This window comes from Pongo abelii, chromosome 19, assembly GCF_028885655.2.
Source record: "Pongo abelii isolate AG06213 chromosome 19, NHGRI_mPonAbe1-v2.0_pri, whole genome shotgun sequence".
NCBI lineage: Eukaryota > Metazoa > Chordata > Mammalia > Primates > Hominidae > Pongo > Pongo abelii.
The window spans coordinates 76,306,547-76,317,978 of NC_072004.2; the positions used below are offsets into that span (position 1 = coordinate 76,306,547).

Here is an 11,432-nt window from a genome sequence, read left to right on the forward strand (position 1 = left end):
ACAAATAGCCCAGGAACCAGGGGGCCTGAGGACACTTATTCATGGTGGTCTGATTCTATGGGGTGGGGTAAATGTCAGGGCATGGACCGTCTTTAGGCATTAAGGACATTCAGTGATGCTGTTTTGGGCTATTTCATTCAATAAAATATCAAAATAACCTCCTCCAGGGCACCTCACCCTTCTAACAACCCAGATTCTAAAGGGTTAACCTTGAGCCCAATAGGGGCTTCAGAACTCTGCTGATTGCTAGTTTATTAAACATATTTTAAATATCATTACTGATTATAATTATTCCCAAATTCCATGAGCCCCTGCTTGCTCTTATCTTCCTGGCCAGTAGGTGGCAGCACAGGAGCATTCAAGGTTCAGGGATGCCGGGGGGAAAAAAGGTGCAAAACGTTGGTGGTTCAGTTAAACTGCCGGACCCAGTACGTGGGGGAATTTGGGAAACCTCTTCTTGGCTCTGCGGTGGTGCCCTGCTTACCACCAGGCACCCACCCACACATCACATCCCAGTGAGCGTGGGCAGGGGAGACAAAGGGAAGAGGATGACTCCACTTCTGGGAGCTCATTTGGGGAAGACGGCATTTGGGGGTATGTCAAGTGCTGTCCTGGAAACTTTTTCCCCAAACCTGGGTCACACGTAATGAGATAATGCATTTATCTGCCCTGCTGTAAGTGCTTAGCCAGTGTTAGCTGTTCATACACATACTTCACTTCATTTAATCCTTACAACAAACCATTAGGTAAGTCTTAGCAGCCCATTTTACAGATGAGAAAATTGAAGCTCAGAGGGCTGGCTTCTGTTGTCCAGCATCACATGACAAGAGAAAGCAATGTGGGGCTTTGAACCCAGGTCTCAAAGTCCAGCTGTGTTCTCCTTCTAGCTGGCAAGCGGATTGATGCTGAACCTTTATCAAGCAACACACACAGATACTTCTCAAGGAGAATGTGGGGCTATAGCTCCCAGGGCACAGGAGTGGGTAGACCCAGAATTTTCCTGGGGGAGGTGTGATTTCAGAGGAACATGGATCAGAGACCAGGGTGTGTGGAGGGAGGAGCTGTTGAGGATGAGAGCTGGTCCCAGCTGCTGGGCTGGGAGGCAGGAGACCAGACTTGCATTTCGTTTCTGCTGTCCCATTGCTGTGTGACCTTGGGCAGGTCCTGGCCCTCTCTGGGCTTTCCTCTCCTCATCTGTGGATGAGATCATCTCACAGGGTCCTTGCTGGTCCCCACTGTCCCAGAAATCCAGAAGCTCCAGTACTAAACCCTCTCATGAACAAAAGAAAACCAAGCCCATGCCTCATGAAGCTGGTGCTGGGATTAACCAAGGTCATGGACAGAAATGCCAGTTGGCCTGTGTAAAACAGCTCGGCCCTGAGGCTGGGCCACCTGGAGCCTGGGGGTGGCCTTGAGGAGGCTATTCCTGCCCTGGTCCCATCTGAGGGTTCACCTATCACAGGTGAGGCTGTCCAGGAAGCAGGTGCTGTGGTGGTTAGTGGTGGAGCCAGGAGGAAGCAGCTTGCAGCACAGGGAGCCGGCAGCCTGGGATGCAGGCCTGTGCTGCCTCTGCCAGCCCATGGGATCAGAGCAAAGACCACTCTTGGTGGAGACGGCCAGGGCCTGGGCCCCTGTCTTGCTCAGCCACTAACCAGCCCTTTGTGCCCCCTCCCCTGAAGAGCGCGAGTGAGCCAGGCTAGAAAGCTGAGGTGCCCCCGGGAGGCTGTCCTTGAACCATACTCCTCAGAGCAGCTGGGCAGCGAGTTCTGTCTCGAAGGGGGATCTGTCCCACCAGGAAAGGGGTAGGCCTGCGGGGAGGGACCTTGACCACCCTGTCCTTCGGGGTGGGAAATCCAGGGATCAGCACCCCCGCTCCTGTAAGCCCAGGAAAGACCTGGTGGGGAAAGGCTGGATCTGTAGGGAACCACACGCAGCAGGTCGGAGCCCAGAGGGGTGTGTGTGTGTGTGCACATGTTGGGTGTGCACAGGTGGTTCACTACAGGTGCATGTGTGTGGTTGTGCGCATGGGTGTATGTGTGTGCAGGTGTGGGGTGTGGGGGTGTATGAAGTGTGTAGCATGGGTATGTACCCATGTGTAAGTGTATGTATGCAAATGTACATGTGTGTGTATATGCCCATGTGCAGTATCTTGTGTCCCTCTGGCATTCAGGCAGGGGCTTCCAGCTTTGGGCACCTCTGGCAGTTGGCAGCGTGGTCTAGATGCCTGGAATTGGCCCTGTCCTCTGGGAAGAGGACTGGCAGAGTAAGAGGAGGCCTCTGGGCAGGAGCAGGGACATTGGGCCATCAGAGGGCACAGCAGGGGCAGCAGAGCAAGATCTAGGAGACTTGACTCTGTGCCGGGCACTGGGCTCAACTCCTCACCCATATGGCCTATTACTTATCACAACCCCTGGGGCAGGAGGTGTTTTACACCCACTTTATGGTAAAGAGACTTTTGCATCCTCAAAGTCACACAGCTAGTAAGGGGGACATTCATCCAGCCAGTGCATTCATTCAACAGATGATTTATTGAGCACCTACTATGTGCCAGGTCCAGTGCATGATGAACAAAACAGGACAAAGTCTGCCTCAGAGGACATGCTAGAGGGTGGGGATTGAGAAGCGTGGTGGTAAGTGAAGTTTGTTGGTGGTAAAGTTGCTTCAATTTCTCCTGCCCCAGACCAGGATTGGCCAGGGGAGTACAGTGGAGGTTGAGCCTCTGGGTGTGGTCAGGTGGGCCCAGGGCTCAGGGAGGGGAGCCTGCAGGGCCCCTGGCTGAATGTGTGTGTCAGGATGGGAGGCAGGACCTGCCTTGGGCCCCCAGCACCTTGAAGCCTTGGTCTCTCTCTTCCCCACCCGCTCCTGGCCCCGCCAAGACGAGAGGCTGAAGCCAGACTCTAAAGGTGTTCACCCTGGGGTGGGGGTGGGGGTCCCTCAAAATGGCTGATGCCTGATCCCACCCCAGACCTGTCAACTGAGAATCGGTGGGGCCAGGAATCCAGATATTTGGCACGTGCCGCAGTGATACTGACCTGCAGCTGTGCTTAGGTGCCTCTTTCTAAACTCTCAAGCTGCCTCTAGACCCAGAGTCCTTGCCCAGCCCCATCTGTGAAATGGGCAGAGTGCTGCAGAGTATTCTTGGGAGGAAGAAGAAAGGTCCTGCCCATCACCTGCCTCCAGCCCTGTCCCCACACTCGTTTCCTGAGCAGGGCGAAAGAGCTTGGAGGATGTAGGGGTGTGTGGGGGGACTCACATAGTTTTTCCAGTTCACACGTAGATGGCAGCTGTCCCTGTGTCTTAGCTTGGGCTCCCTGGGAATGACCCCCAGGAGCATGCTGGGTGGGAGGTGCTGGACAGTGGTCTCAGGGGAGATGCCTGCGAGGCACTGAGGTCTGCAGGAAGGTGAGGATGAAGCCGGGCCTCGGGGCCAGTCGGCTGGGGCCCCAGTGAGCCCTCGGGAGCTCTGGAGCTGGGATGTTCTTCATAGAGGTCCCCGACATTGGTCAGTCCTGGCTGTGGCCACACTAGGGAACCAGCAGGGGGAGGGGGTGGTGAAACTTGGGTGACCAGGACGACTTCCCAGTGAGAAGCAGAGCTGAGAGCTACCTGGGCACCGTGATGCCACTGCACCCTGGGCTGCTGTCCACCGCAGACCTGGCCTTGGGACCCTGTGAGCACCTCAGTTCTGCTGCCCAAGCACCGTGCAGCAAGCTGGGGGTTGGGGAAGAGGGGTGGAGGCAGCAGATCCAGGCCGTGTGGGCCCTCACCTCCCCATCAGGTCTGGATGCCGGGAAGGGGCAGGCCTCCCGACCCAGACCCTCCCTGAATCCCCTCTCCTTGGAGGCAGGCATTGGCCTCCCTGCAGGCCTGCAGAGCTCCAGGCCTGCATCCTCAGAGCCCTCAGGCTCTGGATTTCTGGGAAAGAGAAGTTCCTTCATCCTGACCTCCTGCTTTGGGGGATGTGGGGGCCAGGGAGCCCAGGAGGCCTCGGCTCTGTCCAGCCCTTCCCATCGGGCCTGGCAGAGGGTGCAGCTGCCCTCGGCAGGCCCCGTGACGCAGGCCAGCAGCAGGGAGGCTGCCCAGGCTGGGGCTGAGCCAGGGCCTGCGGAGGGCCCTCTGTCCAGGCCAGATGGCCACTGCTCTGGTGGGAGGGGCTGCCAACACCTCCTCAGTGGCCTGGCCGGGTTCTCCAAGCTTCCCTTGTCCAGCAGGGCCTTCAGCTGCTGTGTACCGAGAGGCTGCACTTCTTCCCCGGCAAGTGGGGCTTTGAGATGCCCACCACCTGCACTGCCTCCCCGGGCCTCTCTCCCCACTCCAGGGCCCACCCAGGCCTGCCAAGTCTCACGTCAACACTGACCAAGGCCCTGCAGGAAGCCTGTGAGGTGGCCTGGGCAGCGGGGGCCTTCTGTCATAGCATCCCCTCCTCTGCAGTTCAGGCTGGTCAACTCCTCATTCATTCATTCGTTCATTCATCCATCCGTTCATTCCTCCAGCAAATAAATCAAGCACTTGTAACACTCCCGGGGCTGTTCTGAGCCCTGAAATTACACAGATGAACAAGATGGGCAAGGCCCCTGCCCTTCCAAAGCTGACCCTCTACTGGGGAAGACTAGAAAACTAAGAAACAGGGTGCCTGGTCGTGTGATTGAGACAGGGATGCTTTACGAAAGGCTGCGAAGAGGAGGAGCCAGCCAGGCCAAGTTCACGGGGCGTGGTAAGGAAGGGGCAGAAAGATAGTTCCAAGAAGAGGAAAAAGCACAGGGGGTGTGGTGGGTCTGGTGTGTGCTTGTGGCGGTAGGGGTTTGGAGGGGTGGAAGAGGGCCGTTGGGCTGGAACCCCAAGGCCTTGTAAGAGCTGGGTTTGATTCTGCGAGGCTTTCACTAGGGGAGCAATATAAACATAGCTCACGTGCAGGGTGCTCTTTGGACAGGCAGGGCATTGTGCCAATCTCCTGACATAGGCCAACTCATTCAAACTTCCTAAGAACCAGATGGTAAGTCCTATTATCCCATTTCACACACAAGAAAACTGAGGCACTGAATGGATAAGTCATTTGCTCAGTGAGATACTCCAAGTCAGTGGTGGGGCTGGGATTTGTGGTAGGCAGCCTGGCTGTAGAGCCCTAACCACTGAACCACACTGCCTCTTGGGATACATTTTCCTCCCCTACGAAAACACCTCCTCCAGGAAGGCTTCTCACCCCAGTTTGTCTGCTCTGATTAAGCAACACATCAGCACCCTATGTGGCCTAAAAGCCTGTAGAGTCCTTAGGAGGTCATCTTGTCCATGCCCCTGCCTCCAGACGGAAATGGTATTATAAGTCTCATTTTGCGGATGAGACTACAGAGACCCAAAGAGGCTTGAACATTACTTAGAGTCAGTGAGGGAGGCCTTGGTGTCTCGAATTCTTCCACCCTGGCCCCAACCTCTCCAACCCCTCCCGACCTCTTTGAGACAATTCTAAGGTTGTTTCTTGTCTGCCCACCCCTCCCCGCCCCCCAGCTAGACAGAGGCCTTCCCTGTGCCCACCACATGGCGATGCACATAGTACGGGCACACTCAATGCCTGAAGATGGAATGGGTGGTGCATACAGGAACGTGCTGGGCTTGGTGCTGCTGCCTGGGATTCTTGAACACAGACATTTTGCAGAATGGATGTGAGCTAAGGAGTAAAGGATGCTTAGGAATATTCTAGTGAGTCAGGGAGCCAGGTTGGAGTGTTTCTGTTTGGAGAGGGAAGGGCATCCCAGCTGGAGGGAACAGCATATGCAGAGAGAGCGGGTGGGGAGGACAAGGAGTTCTGTTTGACCTGAGCATGGAGAGAAGATGGGCATTGAGCCTAGGGTGGGTGGCAGGGATGGGATGGGGGGCTGTGTGCCAGGCTAAGAAGCTGCCACTCTGGATTGGGAAGGGGTTGGGCAGGCAGGCAGAGGGGAGTAGCTGCCCAGTGAGCCCTGGATGCAAATCCTGACCTTGCTGCGTGAACTCGTGCAAGTCATAGGCCCTCTTGGAGCCTCAGTTTCCCCCCTTCATTATTTGGGGGTGGTGCCTACTCCTAAGGACCCTCCGAGCCCTGCACACACTTATTACATGGTTGCTGCTCTCTTGCACTCTCGACAAACAGAGAGACTCCTTGGGTAGATATGAAATCTCTTTGATGCCCTGATTTCTTGTTGCCATGCATGGCTTTGCTCAGCCATGCTCCACCAGCCCTTTGAGAGGCGTGTGTCCCAGGGCCTCCCGTTCACAAGGGAGCCTGGGTCGACATGCTCTTTCTTACTTTCAAACCCTTCCTCTTGTGGAGTCCCACCCAGGGCAGGCCAGTGTCGTGGGCCTGGGCCTGGGCATGGATGTGGCCCAGCTCTGAGGGCGGGGGCATCAGGGGCATGAGTGGGATCAGCATGGCCATTGGCATCAGTGGCATCAGCTCCTCCGAGGCCCCGGGGGGGGTGAAGGGCAGCTCATTAGGATCCAAGTGGACATCACTCCAGCCCTCGGAGCTATCACTGCGGTCCTCTGGATTGGTGGCTTCATTCTCAGATATGGTGACAATCTCAGTGGTGTCTTCTCCAGGGTTGCTGTCTAAGTCCCCTGCTCCTCGGCTGGTGCCTCTCTCAAGTGTGCTGGCTGTGTGGACGTCTGCTGCGCCCTCCTGCTTCTGCCTAGAGCCAGCTGAAGGGGCACAGCAGAGCCCAGACATCTTAGCTCTGCCCTGGCCAGTCCAGAAGAGGCTGAGCTCTTGGCGGCAGGCGGCCACAGCCAGGCTGGTGAGCAGGGTGCTGGACACTAGGTAGAGCAAGGCAGGTTGGCCCATCTGCATGAGGACCATGGCCATGAATGTGACCAGCAGGCCCACAGCGTAGGCCACGGTGCAGGCCACAAAGTAGACCTGACGGGAGCGGACTTGCACATCGAAGCGGCAGCAGTAAGCAACCAGGAAGCCGGGGACCACGATGTCACCGAAGCCAAGGATGGAGAAGGGCTGGCTGCACAGGGTCAAGGCGGAGACTCTTAGCCGGGGCACTTTGAGCACCATGGGCAGCCTCTCGTGGCTTGAAGACTCTGCAGGGCCCAAGGCAACCTGTGCCATGATGCTCTCACCGGTTTTGGTGAAGAACGGGGTGACGAAGACAAAGAAGACGTCAAAGGCCAGCAGGGCCAGCAGGAAGGAGGAGAAGTTCTTGAGAGTGGGCAGCCGCACACGGTGCAGGACGAACAGGCAGTAGGAAATGCCCAGTGTGTCCTGCAGGAGCCACGCCCAGCGGTGCTCGTTGCGGTAGGCCACCCAGAAGATGATCACGGTTGTGCACAGGCTCGCCAGCAGCAGGAGAGGCAGCGGCAGAGAGGCCCAGAGGCTATGCGGAGGCCTCTGGTATTGCCGCAGGGACAGGTGGCGCACCAGGGGTGACAGGCAGCTGTAGAGGCCAATGCCAGCACCCAGGCCAAAGATCCCGATGGTGACATAGACAAAGTGGTCATAGAAGAAGTAGAGCAGCAGCATGAGTGAGCAGGACAGGGTGACCACCACGCCTGTCATGGCCGGCGTGAAGTCCACTGGGATGTCCTCATTATCTTCCTTCTGGGCTCCCTCAGCTGCTGCTGCTTCCCGTGGCTGATGGTGACCACCAGGCCCCCCTCCTCTTCGGGCACGGCGCCGCTGTAGCCGGTTGGCTTCGGTCAGGCCGGCCCAGTAGCCGCCTGCGGCCACTGTGCCCACAGCCAGGATGAAGATGACCAGCATGTTGTAGTCGATGATGGGTTCAGGGGGTGCGTACATGGCCACGCGGACGACGGCCTCCCCACGAGTGTGGCTGAGGATGTCCAGCATGTCAGCGTAGTGGAGCATAGCCACAGGGATGGTGAGGTCGGCCAGGGGCTGGCGGGGATCCTGGGGCGCCAGGGTGGTGTCTGAGCACTGCTGGTCACTGACCCGGCTCACGATGAGCAGCCCGTGGGCACCTTGGCCCTGAGCCAGCCAGCCTTTCGTGTGGAAGCTGCAGTTACCCCTCATGACCATGGCAGTGGTCTGGTGGAGGGGCCGCTGGCTGGGGGAGCTGAGCTGGGCCTGGTGGGGGGAATCCTCGCCCGGGCACCAGGGTGCCTTGGTGCCGTCATACAGGGGCAGGAGTGGGGCGTGGTGCAGGTCCTGGGGGAGGGTGATGTAGTCGGAGCTGAACAGGATACAGTAGTCCTTGCTCCAGTTATCCGACACCACGTGGGCCACGCCATACTTTCCCCGGGCCACGGTGCTGATGAGGAGGAGGAAGCCCACGGGGAAGAGGAAGCCCAGGCACGCCATCTTCTTCAGCTCCTACTGCAACATCTGCGGGCGGCAGCCCAATATCCCTCCCAGGGGTGGGCGTGGCCCTTTGTCACAGAGCAGTCTGGCCACCTGTCCTGGAAACCAGGGCCACACCTACCTAGTCATAAAGCTGTGTGGTCCCCAGCCGAGGGCACTGCTGTGGGGCACAGGTCCCTCTAGAATGATGCCCCCCAACCCTGGGAGACCAGGGGAGAGGTCATCTGGACCCTGCTCTCTGCCCAGACCCTAGTGGGGTTAGACCAGGTACTTTGAAATAAAAGGTGTGAGGATGGGGTCTGCAGGCCAGATAGGATTCTGAACCAACTTTTCTCCCTACCCATGGGGAGTCCAGGCCAATGTCACTCCTCTCTAGGCCTGTTTCTTTAGCTGTAAAGAAATAAGGACTTTGGGCCAGAGAGTTGCTAAGGTCCCTTGGAGCTCTGAGCTCAGTAACATCGAGCACTTTTACTGAGGGCTTACTAGGTGCCAGGTACCCTAGCTGTACCTATTGCACAGCTGCAAGGAGGTGTCATTATAACTGCCCAGCCTGAGGCTGTCCCTCAAAGTCAGTCCCCATTTCTACCAGGCACATGACCAGAATTCACCTCCAACTCCATTTGCAGTTGGGAACGGACAGGTGACCAGGAGAAATTGAGCAAAAATGATGTGAACTCTTTATATCAGGGGCTTAGGCTGACAGACTGTGGGGCTCCTGGTTTACCCTCTCTTTCCCTTTCTCAAGAGTCAGAACAAGGACAGGCCTGTGATGTGTCCGTCTATGACGAAGAGGACAATGTCCTAAGGAATGGAGAGGAAGAAAGTGAAGGGAACCAGGTCCCTGGATTCCATGTGGAACAGTAGTCCAGGATGTGCACTACGGACTGTTACAAGAAAAAGAGAGACATGATCTTCCTTAAGGCATTGATTTATCATGGGTCTCTTTGTTATAGCCGCTTAATGTTACCTTAATACACCCACTTCATGGATAAGTAAAACTGAGGCTTGGAGAAGCCCACATTGACACAGCAAAGAAGGCTGGGGCTCTTGTGCTGGTTAAATGGACCTTGATGTCTCCCAAATGTTTTCATGCTGGATTCTGAGCCACTCTCCTGGCTGCAACTCTGAGGCCGGGCAGACTTCCCACTGGAAAGAGAACTCGAATACTGGTGAGAGGTGGATTTGAAGCCAGGAGCCCCAGGTTTTGGCTCTGCAGGTTTGCACCCAGCTCCGTGGTGTGTGCTCTCACAGGTCACCCGGGACCTCCTGTCCGGGCTTCTTCAGGCCACCTATGATGGAGTGGATTTGAGGAATGAGGTTTTCAAAGCAGTTAGTGTGTGGGAGAGTAACCCTGGGGCCTCCGGAACCAGAAGGGAGGGATTTGGGGGCTGGAGCTTGGCAGTCCAGTTTCCATTGTCCTCATGTTCTCCCCACTGGCCTGACCTGTCACTCCAGTCTCTGCATAGGTTTTCACATGGCATTCTCCCTGTGTGTCTCTGTGTCTCTTCTCTTCTTTATAAGGACATACTTATAATGGATTAGGGCCCACCCTAATGACACCATCTTAACTTGATTATGTCTGCAAACACCCTACTTCCAAATAAGGTCACATCAACAGGTACTGGGGTTTAGGATTTCAACATGCCTATTTGGGGCACAATTGTGGGCAGCTCCACAACACACATGTAATCTTAACCTCTAAGTATTAAGCATGCTGATTTTTTTTTTTTTTTTTTTTTGGAGACAGGGTCTTGCTCTGTTGCTCAGGCTGGAGAGCAGTGGCACAATCTCAGCTCACTGCAAACTCCACCTCCTGGTTTCAAGCAATTCTCCCCCGACCCAGCCTCCCGAGTAGCTGGGATTACAGGTGTGCGCCACCATGCCCAGCTAATTTTTGTATTTTTAGTACAGATAGTGTCTCACCATTTTGCCCAGGCTGGTCTCGAACTCCTGGCCCTAAGTGAATCGCCCACCTTGGCCTCCCGAGGTGCTGAGATTACAGGCATGAGCCACTGTGCCTGGCCAATCACTGATCTTTCTCAAGGACTGTCCTTTTTTTTTTTTTTTTTTTTTTTTTTGAGATGGAGTCTCACTCTGTCCGCTAGGCGGGCTGGAGTGCAGTGGCACAATCTTGGCTCAGTGCAACCTCCACCTCCCAAGTTCAAGCGACTCTCCTGCCTCAGCCTCCCAAGTAGCTGGGATTACAGGTGCCTGCCACCACACCTGGCTAATTTTTGTATTTTTAGTAGACATGGGGTTTCACCATGTTGGCCAGGCTGGTCTCAAACTCCTGGCCTCAGGTGATCTGGCCACCTTGGTCTCCCAAAGTGCTGGGATTACAAGCGTGAGCCACCGTACCTGTCAAGGCCTCTCCTTCTATTACGGGTCTGTCTCTTGCAGTCCCACGCTGCTTTCCTTGGGAAATCCACAGGGATGAAACATCATCTCCAACATCAGCTGTGGATTCTTTGAAGTGGAGGGTGAGTTTAAAGGGCCCTGTGAAGTGGTCAGCAAGTGGAACCCGTCTGAGATTCTGACAATTCTCTCCCACCCAGTTATTTACACTCGTCTCACCCACACCTAATTTGCCAATATTTTTGGTGACTCATTTTTAAAGTATCCTTCAAAGCATTAGACTGAATTTTCATAAGAAACATCTCTCCTTGTTAGTGCACTTCTGATTCATCAGTAATATAACATTTAGTTAGATTACGACAGTAATTACAATGACAAGTGACCTGTCAGAAACATGTTCAGGAACAAATACAAGTGACTGGCAAAAAAACCACCAGCCGGTGTGAGGAGAAGCAGGCAGAGCCCAGGGGAGGAGGCTGCCAGCTGTCCCTTCCGAGTGCTCCCATTTCAAAGGGGAGTTTGGCCAGGAGGGTGGTTAGGAGAGGGAGGCTCGCCTGTAGGCCACAGGAGGGCTGTGATAGTAAAACCCTTTCTGGACCCCCAGCAACGAATGGGCAACCTAGACCCTCACTCGGAGCCCTGTTCTCCACGCAGGGAGTCGTGGATCTTTTAAAAGACAAGAACCAGCACACCCACTTTGTCACAAAACCCAGACAATCACAAGCTTTGTCGAGGATATAGGGAAGTTGGGACCCTCATACACTGCTGGTGGGAATGG

The 11,432-nt window shown here is 55.6% G+C and overlaps 1 protein-coding gene and 1 long non-coding RNA gene across 2 annotated transcripts; one reads left to right on the forward strand and one right to left on the reverse strand.

Annotated features, from left to right (window-relative positions):
- The first annotated feature begins 443 nt into the window (after window positions 1–443).
- On the forward strand, window positions 444–9,335 carry LOC129051410 (uncharacterized). The gene is made up of 2 exons (XR_008515635.2): window positions 444–594; window positions 9,045–9,335. It is a non-coding gene; the product is annotated as an uncharacterized LOC129051410 (long non-coding RNA).
- On the reverse strand, window positions 6,139–8,458 carry SPPL2C (signal peptide peptidase like 2C). Its single transcript, XM_024235237.3, has one exon. The coding sequence runs from the start codon at window positions 8,297–8,299 to the stop codon at window positions 6,245–6,247; it is 2,055 nt and encodes a 684-aa protein (XP_024091005.3). The 5' UTR covers window positions 8,300–8,458; the 3' UTR covers window positions 6,139–6,244.
- Window positions 9,336–11,432: the final 2,097 nt, after the last annotated feature.